At 43.0% G+C, this 19,752-nt stretch overlaps 2 protein-coding genes across 8 annotated transcripts in view; one reads left to right on the top strand and one right to left on the bottom strand.

The window, feature by feature from the left end:
• PRLR (prolactin receptor) overlaps nt 1-19,752 on the bottom strand; it is a 176,661-nt gene that overhangs the window by 42,912 nt on the left and 113,997 nt on the right. The window contains exon 2 of one of the 2 annotated variants that reach the window (XM_081520869.1): nt 8,414-8,474. The exons of the other annotated variant lie outside the window; for it this stretch is intronic. The gene's annotated coding sequence lies outside the window, so the exon portion shown is untranslated. The remainder of the gene's footprint in view (nt 1-8,413; nt 8,475-19,752) is intronic. 2 annotated transcript variants of the gene reach the window in all.
• The window catches only part of LOC145517745 (uncharacterized), an 84,256-nt gene continuing 66,224 nt past the window's right edge, over nt 1,721-19,752 (top strand). Inside the window, exons 1-2 of one of the 6 annotated variants that reach the window (XR_014062298.1) lie at nt 1,744-1,907; nt 12,077-12,185. Coding sequence is in view for 1 of the 6 variants with exons in the window: in XM_081520871.1 (XP_081376997.1) it covers nt 2,973-3,028; nt 12,077-12,185 (165 nt within the window). In the remaining 5 variants the exon portion in view is untranslated. Of the gene's footprint in view, nt 1,908-2,933; nt 3,029-3,866; nt 4,533-12,076; nt 12,186-19,752 lie in introns of those variants that run through there. The other 5 variants (XM_081520871.1, XR_014062300.1, XR_014062302.1 and 2 more) reach the window with 5 other exon arrangements.

A 19,752-nucleotide genomic window follows, 5' to 3' on the forward strand; every position in this document is an offset into this window, starting at 1 on the left:
AATATTACTAAAATACTTAAATAAAATAAAAAGTTACTACTGTCATAATTACGGGAGAAAATCTCAATAAAACTTTTAACACCATAAAAACAATCTCTTCATGAAAACCTGGCATTTTAGGGTGTAAGTACATGGATGAATACATGTATCCTCGAGGGTGAGGTACAGAAACTGCTTCTCTGTGTTGTGGCAAAATTTTCAGCTGTTGACAGCCAGCTTCCCAGTGTTAATCAGTGTGTAAGTCTAAGCACGTGACCCATCTCTTGGGCAATGAAGATGGGTTTCAACAGTTTTTGAGGTTCTGCTCACATTGTTTTTAAGAACTTCCTCTGTTTCTCAGAACTCCATAACTATGTCTATCTTAGAGTTATTTAAAATCCCCAGGGGCAACTAGCCATTATTTGCCATTAAACTTCTAACAAGTGGATGAAAGGCAGTTTCATGGAAAAACTCCTTTTGTAGAGCCTCAAAGAAGGATGGGGTCATCTTATTAAAATAGAGTTCAAGAAGTTCATTTGGGTTCTCTATGGAAAACTGGGTACTTGTTGTACCCTGACCCTTTAGCTTCTGGTCATCCTTGGTATGCAAAGCAAGAGGAATTGGAATGTTGAAGTATGGAAAGAGGGAAAGAAGGTGGAAAAAAACGAGAGAATCTGAAAGTCCAAAGGATGGTTAGGAAGAAGGGCAGCTGAAGGGCTCAAGTGTTAAGCCTACAGCCAGAAGTCTGAGCATCTCAGCCATACCCTGAAACTATTCCCGGTGCCAGTCTCTCACTCTCCTCACCTTGCTCCATCTTCTACCAGCACATCTTGTCTCTACATGATTTAATCATGTGTTCTCACTCTTGTACAATACGTTCTTTCAAACTTCTTCATTCAAAGCATCAAGGATACTTACCCAGCAGGATAATTACTTTTCTCTCTTACTGGCTTGTATTTACTCTGTTTTATTCTTTTCCTTTTACTCATCTTCCCTCAGGAGCCCTCTCTCAACAAAAATGCCACCTGTCCAATCAAAGATGTAACAGCTAGGGACCTGAACTGGCTGGACCCGCAGGGAGAGTGAAAAGTACTCCCAGAGAAGACTCATTGAGAGAAAAAGAGAGGAGAATGGGAACCAGGATTCACCCTCTTCTAATGCATTTTCAGAAAACTTCAAGGTGAACCTAGTTTAGTGACTGGAACACCAATCCATTCATCCATCGAACCATCGGTCCATCCATCCATCCATTCATCCACCCATCCATCCACCTTCAAATGTCCACTAAGCATCTCTGATGCACCAGGCATGAGCAGGGTCCTGAGAATATAGCCTTGTGCTCAAGCAACCCTTCTAGTACTCAGGCTGGTAGAGAAGAGAATAGCTAGTAAAACATTTTAGTGTAAATGACACAAGCATTAAGAAGGACTCCACAGGGGCCACGAGAGCCAATAGTGAGCAGATTTAACCTTCTCAAGAAGGTTGGGGCTTCCCTGGGGCGATGCCTGAGGGATAAGGAGGCGAAAGCCCCACTTGCTTCTCTATTCACAGCGCTGCGTATAAGTGGGCATGGTGGATGCTCCTGGTTGCTTCTCCAGCAACCATTTCCCCTTTGTTTTCACACACAGAGCTCAGTTTTGTCAGCTATTAGCTCTCCATTCTCAGAGAGAGAAGAGTTACCAGTCTATGGTAACCATGGTAATCTCACCTTCTATTTGTCTGTGATTGGTTTAGGAGTGGTTATCCCACCCAGTTCTGGCCACTGAGACATGGCAGAAATCTTCTGGATCTGCTGGGGAAGATGTTCCTCCCTGGTCAAAAGAGAGAGTGGGGAGGAAAAGTCTCCCCAGATGGAAAGAGTCTGGGTCCTTGATGGTACTGTGAGCTGCTGAAGCAAAGCTGGGACTGGTTTTCTCAGGACTTCTTTGGTGAGTGTTATATGCCCATTACTTAGCCCGGTTTTAGCCAGGCATCTGGCCTTGGGGGGATAATTTCATCGAAGGTTGGCATGGACACCTCAGTGGTCTAATTGGTGAAATGGGTATGTTTTCAACACTAGTGGCTTACAGGTGGAAAAGGTAGACATTGGCTGAAAACTATCAAGATGATGCTATGAAGGGAAGAGACAAAGCGGCATGTGGCCAGGAGTACTGTGTTATTTGGGCACATTTAAAGTAATCCTTTCTTCACTATTGCTTTATCTGTTTGATTATCATTTTGATTTTTCTTTTCAGTCTCTGGACAATGGCATATTTAGTGCTGGGACTCATTAGAAGTAAAAATCCAGTAATTACTCTGTCTTTTGATCTGTCTTTTGAGTGTGCATGCTCTGGCAAAGGAAATATGGAATCTCACTGGTCACTTAGCCAGGTATATAAATGATTCCCACGTCATGAGATATTTTCTCAAATTTGAGAAAAATCATAAATATTTGGTACCGACTATTGGAAGTCCTATAAATAAACTCATCTGGTTCAGTTTTCTGGATCCTTCTCTAGCAACAAAAGCCACCTGCATGTTTCAGGGTTTCCCTCCATAGACTCAACGTTTCAGGAGCCAAAAGAACTGTATCTTCTTGTGTCTCAGGCACAGGAAAACAGTCAACAGCTCTGGTGCCTGGGCTGCCTTGAGCACCATTTCCTCTGATATTGTCTGGGAGGGTCTTCTGGGAAAAGTTTCTTTGGTGTTCTCAGTCTAGCCCTTTGTTTGGCTGTTCTCAAGGATTAGTTGATAAAGAATCTGCCTGCCAATGCAGGAGATGGGGGTTTGATTCCTGGGTCAGGAAAATTCCCCTGTGATGGGAAATGGCAACCCACTCCAGTATTCTTACCTGGAGAATTCCCATGGACAGAGGAGCCTGGCGGGCTACAGACCATGGGGTCACAAAGAGTCAGACACAATGGAGCACACACTCATGCATGGAGGGTTATTTGGTAATAAAGAGTCCATGAGATGGTTGGGGCTTGCGACTAGATGTGAACTGAGGCTGCAGCATGATCCGGGTGGAGACCATGCCCTTTGGAGCTGACACACTTACGGATCTGGACAGGTACAAAGTGACCCTAATCACCTGAGATATGATGCAAGCAGCAGAAAGTGGTGTCTAGAGCTGGCTCCGCCCTTTCTCAGTCAGAATGATTTTGGCCCATCTCTTCCTCTTTCTGAGATGAATTTCTTCTAATAGAGAGGGTTCAGAGGCTCCCATCTGTCTGGCTTTCCTCAGTCCATTATTGTGAGGATGAGATGAAAGGAGATTATGAAAGTGCTCCATGGGACTGCCAGTGCCATTTATATACAGGCGAAACAACCAATCAGATTCCATATTTCCTTTGCCAGTGCATCCACACATCCAAAGACAGCTATGCAGAGTAATTAATGGATTTTCACTTTTAATGAGTCCTTGTAATCAATAAGGAGTGGATGCTCCCCAGATCCTCCATGTCCCTCAGAGTCTGCGAGCAGAGGTCTAAGTCTGGATGGAGAAGGTGCTCCTTTCTCCCTGGATGTCTTGTAACTCTCAAACATCCTTGCTTTAGGACTCTTGGATACTGAGGGGCTGCCTTGTGCTACCTGGTGATGGTCTCCCTTTGGCTGGGAGCCCAGTGACTCCTGTGACCCTCTCAGTTCAGGATTCAGGATAGGGTCTCTTGCTTCACAAGGAGTCACAGATCCCAGGGGCCATGCAGCAGAGGAAATAGAGCCAAAGCCCATGCCAGTCGCTCTGTTATTTGCTAGTGTCAACACCAAGAGCTTTGTGGTGGGGTGGATGCATGTTTGCTCAGGGCTGGACCCTTGGCAAAGCAAACACAGTTGGCCTTTGGTGAATTTTTGCTTTCTCTTTGACATTCTGTTCTCTCTCTGACTCTTTTTTGTCCTTCCCTACACAGCTGGTGATTTCTGGCTCCCTCTTGGTTCCCAGAACAGTACACTGGCAGTACTAGCAAATTTGAGGGGAATGTGGCACAAGAGTTTCTACAATGATGGAAAAGATCTATGTCTTCTTTGTCCAATATGGCAGCCACAGCCATATGTGACTGTGGAACATTTGAAAGGTGGCCAGTGTGACTAAGGAACTGAATTTTTAATATTCTTTAATTTTAACAAACTTACATTAAAATTGCTGCATGAAGCCAGTGGCTAGTGTATTGAACTGTGCAGGTCTGGAGCTCAATACCTCAATCATTTCAGTCCTTCCACTCTCATCACAGTTAATCTGTTCTGCAGATGATGGATAAGAGAAGATGTAGTACAGGACTTCCCTGGTGGTCCAGTAGTAAAGAATCTGCCTGCCAAGGCTGGGGATGTGGGGTCAGTCCCTAGTCCAGGAAGGTTCCACAATGTCCGCGGGGCAACTAATAAGCCTATGTGCCACAACTGCCGAGTCTGAGCTCCAGAGCCTGTGCTCCATCGCAAGAGAGGCCATTGCAATGAGAAGCCTGCACACTGCAACAAAGAGTAGCTCCCGCTCACTGCAACTAGAGAAAGGCTGCATATAGCAACAAAGACCCAGAACAGCCAAAAATAAGTAAATAAATAAATAAACAAAAAGAAAATTTAAAAAGCATATAACACAAATATACAATGGACTGCTACTCAGTCACTAAAAAGAATGAAATAATGCCATTTGCAGTAACATGGACGCAACTAGAGATGATCATACTAAATGAAGTAAGTCAGAAAGAGAAAGACAATTATCGTATGATATCACTTATATGTGGAATCTAAAATACGATACAAATGAACCTATTAACAGATCAGAAACAGCCTCCTGGACACAGAAAACAGACTTAACGGTTGCCAAGGGAGAGGAGGTTGGGGGAAGGATGGAGTGGAAGGTTGGGGTTAGTGGATGTAAACTATTATATATAGAATGGATAAACAAGGTCCTACTGTATAGCACATGGAACTTTATTTAACATCCTGTGATAAGCCCTAATGAAAAAGAATATAAAAAAGAATATATATATATAAATCACTTTGCTAAACAGCAGAAATTAACACAACATTGTAAATCAACTATACTTTAATTAAAAAACAAACAAAATTAACCTGTCCTGTGTCCCAACTCCAAGGCCCTTTTCTTAGAGACGTATCAACAAACTAATCTGATAAATTCCTACCAGTAAATTAAAATCTTACTGCTATTAGGTAAATGTGTAGGTTCTGCACAATGCCATACTTTAGTCAATGCAGAGGCTCAAATGACAGGCAGTGGAAGGACTCTGGCAGTCAAGCACAGTAGGTGAAAAGACTATAGGCTTAGAGCTTTCTAGACTCACTTCACAGCATATGCTATGGATGCGCACATCCTCCCTGGTGCCCTGGGCTGCTCTGTAGTTCCTGCTAGTCTCTTAAAGCCTGGAGAGAGTTAAGGTTAAAGCTGTATAGATGGGAGCCTGGGAAAGAACTGGAGGTGGGAGGGTTGGAATGGGCAGAGCCCAAAGGATGCCAAGATCTTGCAAAAGGACCTGGCATGCCCTTCAGAGTGGCATTCTGGTCCACCCTGAGGGGGAGGTGTCAGGGAAAGGTTGTTAGGGAGAGATCCTTGCCATGGGGACAGGATTGAAGGGTTAACAGTTTGAAGAGACCAGAAACCAGACTGAAGGCAACAAAATGGACTGTGGCCCTTGCAGTGGGGTCACAGACAGGAATTGGTATTCTACTCTTAATTCTAATCCCCCCTTTTAGAGTGATTTTTTTTTTCTTCTGAATTCTTTTATGAACATTGTTTTTTTGGATGTACCTTTCACCCTGAAACTGAGCAGCATTTCTGTTTCTCTTGGACAAACATGGGACAGCTCTCAAGTTCTTGCCTGTGTTTTCAGATACCTACTGGCATCAGAAGCCAACACTTTCATGTCAAATACTAGGTTTGATAAAGGGTGAGGATAATGAGGAGTGGATGTGCTTTATAAGTATATATATAAACGGGCTTCCCAGGTGGCTCAGTGGTAAAGAACTTGTATACCAATTCAGGAGATGTAAGAGACTTGTGTTTGATCCCTGGGTCAGGAAGATCCCCTGGAGGAGGGCATGACAACCCTCTCCAGTATTCTTGTCTGCAGAATCCCGTGGACAAAGGAGCCTGCTGAGCTACAGTCCATACAGTCGCAAAGAGTCAGACATGACTGAAGTGACTTAGCATGCACGCACATACATATAAACAAAAAAGAGTCACCAAAGCACCCCCACCTCAGATCACGCTGTGCTTTTCTGGACCTCCCGAAGGTAAGGGTTGCTCAAGTGTTCAGTGTTATCCTTCCCTCTCTTGTTTGTCTTTTACTCAACCAAATCTCATGAAGTATTTGGCATCAAGGAGCAGAAGCCTCGGAAGAAGAAAGAAACTCAGAGAAGCCTGAAGTCTGGCTGGGTTGACTCACCAGTTGCAAAGTTACCAAATATTCCTGGACTTTCAGCCACAGGGTCTTGTTGTGTGGAAGCATTTTGACAACTCATGGCATCCCCTTCTCCAAGTCCTTGCTGATGTCTACTCTCTGAACACTATTGATTTCAGTCTACTTGCATGAAAAATACAAGTTCTTGCTGGGCCAAGGTAACTAAGAGCAGGGGTTTTCCACTGGCGGGCAGGTAGTATGGATTTTGCTTCCTCCAACCCAGGGGACATTTGGCAATGTCTGGAAATATGATTTTATTGTCACTGCTTGAGAGGGGAGAATTTTTCCTCTCTGGAACCTTAGTCAACATCTGAAGACATGGTTGATCGTTACAAGTGGGGTGAGGGGAAGAATACTGCCGTTTGGTGGGTGGAGTCTAGGGGTGCTGCTAAGCACGCTACAATGCACAGAAGAGCTCCTACAACAAAGAATTATCTGTTCTAGAATGTCAACAGTGTTAAAGGTAAGAAACTCTGGCCCAGAGGGAAAGCCCAGGCTGGATTCTTGACACTGAAGCATCAGAAAGTGAAAGTCACTCAGTTGTGTCTGACTCTTCACAACCTTTGCAAGTCCATGGAATTCTCCAGGCCAGAATACTGGAGTGGGTAGCCTTTCCCTTCTCCAGGGGATCTTCCCAACTCAGGGATTGAACCCAGGTATCCCACATTGCAGGCGGATTCTTTACCAGCTGAGCCATAATGGAAGCCCAAGAATACAGGAATGGGTAGCTTGTCCCTTCTCCCAGTGGATCTTCCCAACCCAGGAATTGAACTGGGGTCTCCTGCATTGCAGGAGCTGAGCTGTCAGAGAAGCATCAGATGGTCCTCAAAAGATCATCGTTTTCAATGTTGGAAGACTAGTAAGCACCCTGGGGTGGATTTAGGAAATCGTACGATAATTTTGGCCAGAATTCTCATATATTCATGACCTAGTCAGTTTCATATTTTCATGAGTCCTTAACTTCCTCTGAAAGAGAGTGCATCCTCAGGGTGACACGTGTCAAGCTGGTCTCCAAGGGTCTAGATCCCATTTTACTATAGTATATACAGAGGAAGACTTGGTTCCTCCATCTGTCAAATGGACTCATAATACTTCATGACCTATGTATCAGCTGGGTCTGGTATTCTAGGGAGATGGAATTGGAGCATGGTATGTGAGCTGGCATGAAGAGGGAACATGTGAGTTAAGTACTTCTATCCAACTCCAACTCCAGAATGGCAATAGGATATTGTAGGTGGGGAGAGGGAACCAGTAACTTGTGAGATCCAAGTCAGCAGATTGTGCCTGGCGCTCAGTGGGTCATGGGGCCATGAAGTGACTTTCCTTGTTGGTAGTGGATGAGGGAGTTGCAGAGCCCAGGATGTATCAGTCTTTCCGTAAGGACAATCAGTGGGTTGGGAGGGAGAGGACATGCAGCTGTGACAATATTCAGGGGCTGAAAGGGGGACAGAAAGCCATGGCAAGAATTTATGCAAAGTGACTTCCCTGGTGGTCCAGTGGCTAAGACTCTGCGCTCCCAACACAGGATGCCTGGGTTCGATCCCTGGCCGGGGAACTAGATCCCACATGCCGCAACTAAGAATTCACATGCTGCAGCAAGAACCAGGTGCAGCCAAACAAATAAATAAATATTAAAAAAAAGAATTTATGTAGAGCTTCTTGGGAAAATAAAAGCAAACACGATATTTCTTTTTTCTGATTTTATAAGAACAACACAGTCATTGTTGAAACTCTCTCAAGTACACAAAACTATACAGAGAAAATTAAAATCTCCCATAACTGCACCCCGAGGAAATATCATCTGTTAACAGGTATGGTATTTTCTTTGAGAAAAACAGAGAAGGACTTTCTGGGCAGGACAGGGTAGGGAGATGAAAAAGGTCTTTGAGAACAGCAGAATGCAACAACGTGGATATTGACAGCTTTGGAATTACTCTGTCTGTGAGCCCAGAGAGAAGACTCTCTGCTTGAGCCTGGATGAAGCGACAGCAGGACAGACGGGTGGTATGACAGAGGGGCACGTGTCAAGTTCCCCTTACCTTAGGGTTCACGTGGAAAGCATGCTCAGCATTTGTCTCCATGAACAGAAGCGTTCTTTAGCTGAAAGAGGAAATGACTCATTTTAGCTCAAAGATGATGAAACAGGAAATGCCATTTCTGACTCACTTTGCAGCAACAGCAAGACTGAAATTACTGCACTTAAGTGATGGCATAAGCCAACTCTAGCTTTTTTTTTTTTTAATTAGTTTTCTAGCAACCTTAGTGTGAGTCACTCAGTCGTGTCCAACTCTTTGCGACTCCATGGACTGTAGTCCACTAGGCTCCTCTATCCATGGAGAATCCTCCAGGCAAGAACACCAGAGTGCGTGGCCTTTCCAGGGGATCTTCCAGACCCAGGGATTGAACCCAGGTCTCCTGCATTGCAGGCAGATTTTTTACCATCTGAGACTCTACAGAAGCCCTCTAGCAACCTTAGTGGTGGTGGTTTAGTCACTAAGTTGTGTCCGACTCTTGCGACCCCATGGACTGTAGCTAGCCAGGCTCCTCTGCCCATGGGATTCTCCAGGCAAGAATACTGGAGTGGGTTGCCATTTCCTTCTCCTTATTATGAAGTAATTTTAAAACTTACAGATAACTTGCAAAAATATTAAAAAAATTTTATATACCCTTTACCCAGATCTCCTAATTGTTAATATTTTGCCACATTTGATTTATTCTTTTCTGTATACACAAGTGATTATTTTTACTGAATCATTTGAGAATAACTCATGATATCTCTTTACCTGTCAATATTTCAGTATGTTTTCCTAAGAGCAGGGGCATTCTCTTACATAACTGTAATGTAATTAATTAAAATCAGAAAATTAACACTGATATTAACAGTACATGCATGCTCAGTTGTGTCTGACTCTTTGTGACCCCATGGACTATAGCCCACCGAACTCCTCTGTCCATGGAATTTTCCAAGCAAGAATACTGGTGTGGGTTGCCATTTCCTCCTCCAGGGGATCTTCCCAACCCAGGGATCGAATCTGCATCTCCTGTGTCTCCTGCATTGGCAGGCAGATTCTCTACCAAATAGTAAAAATCACTGATATAGTACCATTACCTAATCTACAGATCTTTGTCACATGTTGTCAGTTGTCCTAATTGGGATTCGATTTTGTAAATCTGGCCCTGGAGATCCTAAATGAAATTTATTGACAAATCCTGTTATAGACATGACTGAACTGGGAACCTGGCCACTCCAATGCAAAGCTCAAGTTGGATTCTATCTTATGGGTTCATAGGAGCATTGGAAGAAGCCTGCTTTTCGAAATGTGAATAATTTTTGGTTGTGACCATGTTGTTCCCCAGGCTGTTGGGTGTGTGCTTCTATCAGCAGGGCTATGGCCATCCGGAATCGTGATTCCTATCTTGTTCCTTCCAGGATATCTGGCTCTAGATTTTGTCTAAGATGTTTTAAACTCTGGGGACTAATTGGCCGAGCTCTGTGAGGCATAAGGTGACAACTGCTAATAGCGCAGATCTGAGGGACTTCCCTGGTGGTCTGGTGGCTAAGACTCTGTGTTCCCCAAATCAGGGGGCCTTGGTTCAATCCCTGCTTGTGGAACTCGATCTCACATGGTACAATTAACACCCAGTGTGGTCAAACAGATAAATAAAAATAAATATTAAAAAATAGTATAGATCTGATTTAGAAAAAAAAGGATTTCAAGATTTGAATACAAAATAGGCTCCTAAATGCATATAGCTATTTTTTAAAATTTGCTTTGATATATAGATAACAATGCCCCTTCCCAGGTGGCACAGTGGTAAAGAATCCATCTGCCAATGCAGGAGACGCAAGAGACTCAGGTTTGATCCCCAGGGTTGGGAAGATTCCCCACTCCAATATTCTTGCCTGGAGAATTCCATGGACAGAGAAGCCTGGTGGGCTACAGTCCATGGGGTCACAAAGAATCAGACATAACTGAGCGTGCGCATGCACACACACACACATGAACAGTTTCTAATTTAGTGCTCAATTTTCTCTTGCACACTCTATGCAAAAACAATCTAACCAGAGTAGCAGAACAAATAATACTTAAAAATACTTTCTATGTCTTCAAAATCCAGACTTCTGGGGATTATTGTTTGAGGAATCCAGTGCTGAGTATTCTCCATGTTGACTCAACCCCTGGAGGAGGAAGTGGACAGCTGGCAGCTGTGGATTCCTACCAGCAGCTTTATGCATCTTGAATCTCTCTCAGATACCCCACTCTCTCAACACCACCACTACAGACCTAATGAATGGAGCGCCCAGACATCCTTTTTAAAAAAATTTACATTGAAGTGTAGTTGATTTACAATGTTGTTTAGTTTCAGGTGTACAGCAAAGTGAATCAGTTATACACACATTGTTGTTGTTTAGTCGCTGAGTCGTGTCCAACTCTTTAGCAACCCTATGGACTGTAGCCTGCCAGGTTCCTCTGTCCATGGGATTTCCCAGGCAAGAATACTGGAGTGGGTAGCCATTCCCTACTCATGGGATTTTCCCGACCCAGGGATAGACTTCACGTCTCCTGCATTGGCAGGCAGGTTCTTTATCACTGAGCCGCCAGGGAAGCCATATACATATATTATATCCACTCTTTTTTAGATTCTTTTTCCATATAGGCCATTACAGAGTATTGAGTAGCGTTCTGCCTGCTATACAGTAGGTCCTTATTAGTTATCTGTTTTACATATAATAGTGTATATACGTCAATACCAATCTTCCAATTTATCCCTCACTCCTACTTACCCCCTGGTAACTGTAAGATGAAGCACATCAGAGACAGATATCATGATATCACTTATATGTAGAATATAAAGAGGTACAAATGAACTTATCTATAAAACAGAAATAGAGGAACAGACAGAGAATCCAGACATCATTGCAATGAAAGCCTATGATGTGATGAGGCCATCTGAGCATAAAACGGCCAGTCCCAAGGCATCTGAAAATAAATGCTCATCATACAACTGTCCGGGGCAGCTTTCTCAGAAGCTGTCCATTTTTCTCCATAGGATACAGTGAAACTGAGTTTTTCATTTTAAAATTCTGAACATTCTAGAGTGTATTTTAGATTCTGGGAATGATTTCAAGACTTAAAGCCCTCTCCTTGATAATATTGTAACTCTGTTTAGAACAACTGCTGCTCTGCTCTGTTACCTCCCAAATCAAATCCAAACTTTTTCTACCCTTTGGCGGGAAGCCCTGAGGGGTCAGCAGGGGCTGGGGAGGGTGCAGGAGTAGAGCCCAGGAGGAGGGCTGCACTGGGGGTGGAAAGCCAGTCAGGATTCTGGGGCAAGAGAATATAAAGGAGATTGTAGTCTTTTCATTCACATTTGCAGTGGGACAAACACTGATTGAGTACTAGGTCTTGGACTCACTTCATTCATTCCTCTATTTATTCATTTAGAATGAAAAAATGCCTGGCCCACCATTTCCTGGAGAAGGGCATGGCAACCCACTCCAGTATTCTTGCCTGGAGAATCCCATGGACAGAGGAGTCTGGTGGGTTACAGTCCATAGGGTTGCACAGAGTCAGACCATTTAGCCCTAGTCACTCTTCACCCTCAGGCCCACACCTCCTCCTGCTCCTGCTCTGTGCCCTGTGGGCTGGCTCCTCTCTTGTGACTCCTGTCATTCAGCTTTGTTTGTTTCCCACCCACAGCAGGCAGAGAATGGGAGAAGAACACATCAGGGTACCTATCTCCCAACACCCCTGCCTTCTTCCTAGCCTGGTTCCAGGAGTGTCTCTGTCTCCGTGGCCACAGTTCCAGGTGGGCATCCCCTTTCCATGGTTCCATCTCTCACTGGGTCCTGGAAACACCGCTCCCTGCCCATTCCCCTCGAGGTAGAGGCTGGTGACAAATTCCCTTATTAGTTTTCTCCACTCTGCCCAATGGTATGTAAATTATAACATTCTATTAAAAATCTTAGCAGAGTATGTCATCTTTTTCCTTTCTGACCCTGACTGCTACAGCCCTTGAATATATGCTGAATTGCTTTCTGATTATTTTGGATAGACTGGAAAGATTAAAGTTTTGTGAATAATGTTCAACACTAGGCTTCACCAGTGCAGGATGGGAGGCATGACTTAACAGAAGCTCCTGGGGTGGAAATCTCAGAGATTTAGTCCTTTACAGACTCCAGTATTGTGTGTCAGTCAAAGACTGACCTGATCTCTGACCACATAATTGGAAGTATGGTGACCAGAAGAAAGGTGATAGTGCCGCTTAATTCTGTCTCCATTTACAGTTCTAGGCTCAGTTCTGGGCTTCCCACTTTAAGAGGAGTCATGTTAGTCATCTCTAAGTGCTTGAAGTCTGTCATATGGAGCAGAAGTTGACCAATTTTTTCTTTAAGGACCAAATGATAAATATTTTTGGCCTAGATGGCCACACATTCTCTGTTGTGACCACTTTATTGTGCAAAAGCAGTTGCGGACAATATGTGAATGAATAGGCTTGACTGTGTTATAATAAAACTTTATTTACAAAAATAAATGGTGGGCTGAATTTGGCCTGTAGGCACTATTATGCTGACTTCTGATATGAAGGGAAATATTAGATTTATTCTGGTTGTTTCCAGAAGTCAGGAGTTAGATCAAAGTGTAAAAATTGTAGGGGGGTAGATTTGTGCCGTGAAATAAAAAGATGTTTGCTCCTTTGAAGGAAAGTTATGACAAACCTAGAGAGCATATTAAAAAGAAAAGATGTCAACAAAGGTCTGTCTAGTCACAGCTATGATTTTTCCAGTCTCACAGGTTTGAGAGTTAGACCATAAAGAAGGCAGATCATCAAATAATTGATTAATTCAAACTGTGGTGCTTTAAAAGACTCTTGAGAGTCCCTTGGACTGCAAGGAGATCAAACCAGTCAGTCCTAAAGGAGTCAATCCTGAATATTCATTGGGAGGATTGATGCTGAATTTGAAGCTCCAATACTTTGGCACCTGATGCGAAGAGCTAAGTCACTGGAAAAGACCCTGATGCTGGGAAAAATTGAAAGCAAAAGAGAAGAGGGCAGTGGAGGATGAGATGATTAGAAAGCATCACCGATTCAATTGGACATGAGTTTGAGTAAACTCTGGGAGATAGTGAAGGACAGAGAAGCCTAGGATGCTGCAGTCCATGGGGTTGCAAAGAGTCAGACATGACTGAGCAACTGAACAACAACAGATTTGTGCTAATTTTCAGGAAGCTCTTTCTAAAGGTGATGACTGTTCCCAAATAGCTGGCTCAAGAGATGGTATGTTTCTTGTCACTGAAGTATTCAAAGGAGAAGCTGAGTGTCACAGAGTAATTTTCTGCAAAGCACTGAGAGTAACTCAGATGATGTGCATGGTAGAAATACTTCATATATATGTATACTCAGCATAGTACCACACACAGTAAGCCTTCTAGATTTTATATTCTTGAGAATAGAGGCTGTGCCATAAATATCTCCACATCCTGCCCACTCCTGAAAGCCTAGGATACTACTTTAAAACACGGTGGGTGTGACCAATACATGTTTTGTCAACCTGCTCTTTAAGTAAAATCTGGCTGACAGATGAATTAAACTAATTTGCCTTTAGTACAGTCATCAGTACTAGTCATGTTAAATTAGTTCAATTACCTCTAATAAGCTTCAACATTCAGGATTTTCACTGAAAAGAGCAGGCGTAGCAGTCAACATTTATCAAGTTCTGAAAATATGCCAGCTACTGCGCTAAGAGCTTTATATGCATTATCTTGTTTAATTCTCCCCAAACTGATGAGGTAGAGACATCATCATCCCATTTTATTGATGAAGAAACTGAAATTCAGAGATGTCTCAAAGATGGTAAGTGGCATAACCAAAAATCGAGCTGGGATGATGTCAAAGGCTGTGGTCCAACCACAAGGCTATCCTGCTTCTCATTCATTCTTTCAGTATTAAGCAAACACTGATTAGCTGCCTTTTGTTTGCCAAACGCTTTAGATGCTGAAGACAGAGCTGTGATTATAAACAGATCAAATCCAGGTGATGAAGGAACTTACATTCTGGGGTATAAAGGGGATAGATGTATCATTGACAAAGGAAAAGATGTTAAAAGGTAATTCATCACAAGACACAGAGATTAAACAGACAATATTTCTGTCCAGATCAGAGCTTTGGGTATAGCCCTAACTGATGAGTTTATCCAAGCTCTTTTTTTGTACTGACATTGGCTGAAGTTTAGTCTTTTTGTCAAATTCTCAGATGCATTCAGATTTTCAGAAGGAAGTTTCAAGCATTTTGGCAACTTGATAGAGATCACTATGACAATTTGTAGACCTGTGAATGAAGCCCTGGAAGGGAAAATAACCCCATAATGCACTCAGGAATCACTCTTCCAGAGTAGGTTGAATCTGAGCATCATCAACCTGGGGGACCAGAGGCAACTGATGCAAAGAGGTGAAAAAAGCCAGTTTGGTTAACATAAAAATAAATAAATAAAATATAACCCTTGGCAACATTTTTTCCCTTTCCTGAAACACAGAAATGTAAAGAGCCTAAAATTCTAACTCTCAGTTCTCAGTATAAAAAAAAAAAAATCAGTATTAATAACAAATGCTACAATGTGGAGAGAACCTGATCCCATACAGCAGTCCCCAATGTTTTTGGCATCAGGAGTGGAAGATAAATTTTCAATGGATGTTGGGGGGGGTGGTTTTGGAATGATTCAAGGACATTACATTTATTGTGCACTTTATTTCTTTTATTATTACATCAGCTCCACCTCCGATCATCAGGCATTAGATCCTGGAGGTTGGGGAGTCCAGCATACGGAGAGGAAAACACACCAATTTGGGTCAAGGGGACGGGCCTTGTTTAGAAGGAGGAGAGCTACTGGGGTGCCCAGGAGTGGACCGTACCAAAGGGAAATTCCAAAACCTTGACTTAGGTTGATAATGGAAAGAGAGAGAGAGCAAGAGTGCTAAGGTTCACACAACGCAAAGCCAAATAAATTGTCAGGTCCAACTGGCAAGTGCTGGCTGGACTGTGAGACAGAGCCCGAAGGCCAGGGGCTGAATAAACACAAGCTCAGAGAAGGAAGTGAAAGAATGCAGCGCTTTGTGTCTTTCTGGGTGCTAAACACAAGGGGTGGGCATGGATAGCCTAGCTAAAAGAACAGGATAAGAACTGACAAACTGTAGTAATACTTTTGCAATTCCAGAATTCCTTTTGTTAGTAGATTGCAGTGATTTTCAGATTGACGAGTCCTTACAGTGTCAGCATAATCTTACTTAGAAAATGGCTAGAAAACAGAGGATGATAATAATGACTTAACATTTATTGACTGCCAGACACAGCTTTTCAGCACTTTAATGCATTGTCTCATTTAACCTTCCAAGCACATTTTGATAACCAAGCTCCTTACCAGACACCTACTTAAAAACTGATTAAAAACATAAGCACACTTGGAGGAAATGAGAAAATGTCCTCAGAAACAAGTACTAGTCATTTATTCATTCATTCGTTTCCTGGACTATTCTTCAGCCACCAGCAATCAAGCACCTAATACGTGCTGGGTACTGTTTAGGGTCTGTGCATGGGTGATTTCACTGATTTCCCTTACTGTTCAACAGAGGGGCAGTAGAGGGAGCAAGGGACTGTGAGTGACAAAACATGGGTTTGTTTTAGCCCTGCCTCTAACGGTTCCTGCGGTCAGTGGATAGATCAGTTTTCTTCTCTGTTTAATGTATTCTAGTGGAGAAGGCAATGGCACCCCACTCCAGTACTCTTGCCTGGAAAATCCCATGGATGGAGGAGCCTGGTAGGCTACGGTCCATGGGGTCACTAAGAGTTGGACACGACTGAGCGACTTCACTTTCACTTTTCACTTTCATGCACTGGAGAAGGAAATGGCAGCCCACTCCAGTATTCTTGCCTGGAGAATCCCAGGGACGGTGGAGCCTGGTGGGCTGCCGTCTATGGGGTCGCACAGAGTCGGACACGACTGAAGCGACTTAGCAGCAGTAGCAGCAGCAGTGTAAAATGAGGAGCTGGGACTACATGATGCTTGAGGTCTTTTCGAATTTAATGTTAAAGTCTTCAGGGCCTTTATAATACATTGCAATTTATAACGAACATTCATTTATATTCTATCATGATACCCTTCCCACTCCATCAGCTAAATAATAATATTTAGAGCTTTAGAGAAATTTGCCAAGGCTTGAAGCAAGTTCTTTCGCTCTTTTCACTAGAAGTCTCTGTCTTCTGCTTTGAGCTCATGCTTAGACTTCAGAAGAATCATAAAAGAGTTGGGTGCAGATATCAGAGGAAAGGAAGAGATACAGGAGACATAGAAGATGGGGAGAAGTTGTGAGTAGGAAGATGTGCCAATACTCAGGGGCTTTGTGTGTTGTTTGGGAAACCATTTAGGGCTGCTATGATCACTGAGGAAGTGTATTCAAAGGCACAAGAAGAGAAATCCTCTAACTGGAGGAAATTACATGAAGGTAGATTCAAATTCCCAACTCACTGCTCACTGTGGATGGTGACTGCAGCCATGAAATTAAAAGAAGCTTCTTCCTTGGAAGGAAAGTTATGACAAATCTAGACAGTGCATTAAAAAGCAAAGACATCACTTTGCCTACAAAAGTCTGTCTAGTCAAAGCTATGGTTTTTCCAGAAGTCATGTATGGATGTGAGAGCTGGATCATAAAGGTTGAGCACCAAAGAATTGATGCTTTTGAACTTTGGTGTTGGAGAAGACTCTTGAAAGCCCCTTGGAAAGCAAGGAGATCAAACCAGTCAATCCTAAAGGAAATCAGTCCTGAATATTCATTAGAAGGACTGATGCTGAAGCTGAAGCTCCAATACTTTGACTACCAGATGTGAAGAGCCAACTCATTAGAAAAGACCCTGATGCTGGGAAAGACTGAAGGCAAAATAAGAAAAGGGTGGCAGAGGATGAGATGGTTAAATAGCATCCCCGACTTAAGGGACATGAGTTTGAGCAAAATCCAGGAGATAGTGGAGGACAGAGGAGCCTGGCATGCTGCAGTCCATGGGTATGCCCATGGGGTCGCAAAGTCTGATATGACTTAGCAACTGAACAACAGATTCAAGTTCAATAATAGCATAGTGAAGTGTCTCCCTGGATATTTCACTTGTCCATTACTGAGCAGAACAACAATGAATGGGTCATATTATAAGGCAGAAGCCCTGGACTAAAAAGAATGTGTTCTAAATGATGATTATTACGCTCCAAAGATGAAATGAGCCCCTGTGGTAGAAGACCAACTCCTTATCACTGTGGATGCTTAAGCAGAGACCATATGAAACTCTAGAGGGGTTAATGGCTTGGATCAGGCCCAGAAGATGAGTAAAGGAACTTCCAACTATGCTATGGTTCTGGAGACTGAAGTCTTACCATTTAAGCTGTAGTCTATCATCCCTGGGCTTCCCTGGTGGCTCAGTTGGTAAAGAATCCGCCTGCAATATGGGAGACCTGAGTTTGACCTCTGGGTTAGGAAGATCCCCTGGAGAAGGGAATGGCTACCCACTCCAGTATCCTGGCCTAGAGAATTCCATGGACTGTATCGTCAAAGAGTTAGATACAACTGAGCAACTTTCACTTCACTATCATCTCTACTCTAGACTTTAGATATTCCTGAAATCATCTTTTGTGAATATTCAAAGACCTTTCCCAGCTACTCATATTTAGGACAAGTTCCTCAATTCATTTCTTTCCAAGAAGTTCCCTGTATGGATCCTCCACAGCATATCCACCCTGACCTCCTTGTTTTGATGTTTCCAACCTTCTATTCTTGAAAAATATCCAGGATGGGAGCTTCTCTGGAGGTCAGAGTTAAAACCAAACCCCACTCTGTTGAAACAACACATTGAAACTTTCAGTTCAGTTCAGTCGCTCAGTTGTGTCCGACTCTTTGCGACACCATGGACTGCAGCACGCCAGGCTTCCCTGTCTATCATCGACTCTCAGAGCTTACTCAAACTCATGTCCATCGAGACAGTGATGCCACCCAACCATCTCATCTTCTGTCATCCACTTCTCCTGCCTTCAATCTTTCCCAGCATCATGGTCTTTTCTAATGAGTCAGTTTTTCACATCAGGTGATCAAAATACTGGAGTTTCAGCTTCAGCATCAGTCCTTCCAATGAACATTCAGGACTGATTTCCTTTAGGATGGACTGGTTGGATCTCCTTGCAGTCCAAGGGACTCTCAAGAGTCTTCTCCAATACCACAGTTCAAAAGCATCAATTCTTTCTTTATAGTCCAACTCTCACATCCCTACGTGACTACTGAAAAACCATAGCTTTGACTAGACAGACCTTTGTTGGCAAAGTAATGTTCCTGATTTTTAATATACTGTCTAGTTTGGTCATAGATTTTCTTCCAAAGAGCAAGTGTCTTTTAATTTCATGGCTGCAGTCACCATCTGCAGTGATTTTGGAGCCCCCCAAAATAAAGTCTGCCACTGTTTCCATTGTTTCCCTATCTATTTGCCATGAAATTATGGGACTGGATACCATGATCTTAGTTTTCTGAATGTTGAGCTTTAAGCCAACTTTCATTCTCCTCTTTCACTTTCCTCAAGAGGCTCTTTAGTTCTTTGCTCTCTGCTATAAGGGTGCTGTCATCTGCATATCTGAGGTTATTGATATTTCTCCTGGCAATCTTGATTTCAGCTTGAGCTTCATCCAGCCTGGCATTTTGCATGATATACTCTGCATATAAGTTAAATAAGCAGGGTGACAATATGCAGCCTTGACATACTCCTTTCCTGATTTGGAACCAGTCTGTTGTTCCATGTCCAGTTCTAATTGTTGCTTTTTGACCTGCACACAGATTTCTCAAGAAGCAGGTCAGGTGGTCTGGTAGTCCCATCTCTTTCAGAATTTTCCATAGTTTATTGTGATCCACACAGTCAAAGGCTTTGGCGTAGTCAATAAAGCAGAAATAGATGTTTTTCTAGAACTCTCTTGCTTTTTTGATGATCCAATGGATGTTGGCAATTGGATCTTGGTTCCTCTGCCTTTTCTAAATCCAGCTTGAACATCTGGAAGTTCACAGTTCACATACTGTTGAAGCCTGTCTTGGAGAATTTTGAGCATTACTTTCCTAGTGTGTGAGATGAGTGCAATTGTGCGGTAGTTTGAAGATTCTTTGGCATTGCCTTTCTTTGGGATTGGAATGAAAATTGACCTTTTTTAGTCCTGTGGCCACTGCTAAGTTTTCCAAATGTGCTGGCATATTGAGTGCAGCCCTTTAACAGAATCATCTTTTAGGATTTGAAACAGCTCAACTGGAATTCCATCACCTCCACCAGCTTTGTTTATACTGATGCTTCCTAAGGCCCACTTGACTTC

Source organism: Giraffa tippelskirchi, chromosome 8 (genome assembly GCF_054371585.1).
Source record: "Giraffa tippelskirchi isolate mGirTip1 chromosome 8, T2T-mGirTip1v1.2.pri, whole genome shotgun sequence".
NCBI classification, from domain to species: Eukaryota; Metazoa; Chordata; class Mammalia; order Artiodactyla; family Giraffidae; genus Giraffa; species Giraffa tippelskirchi.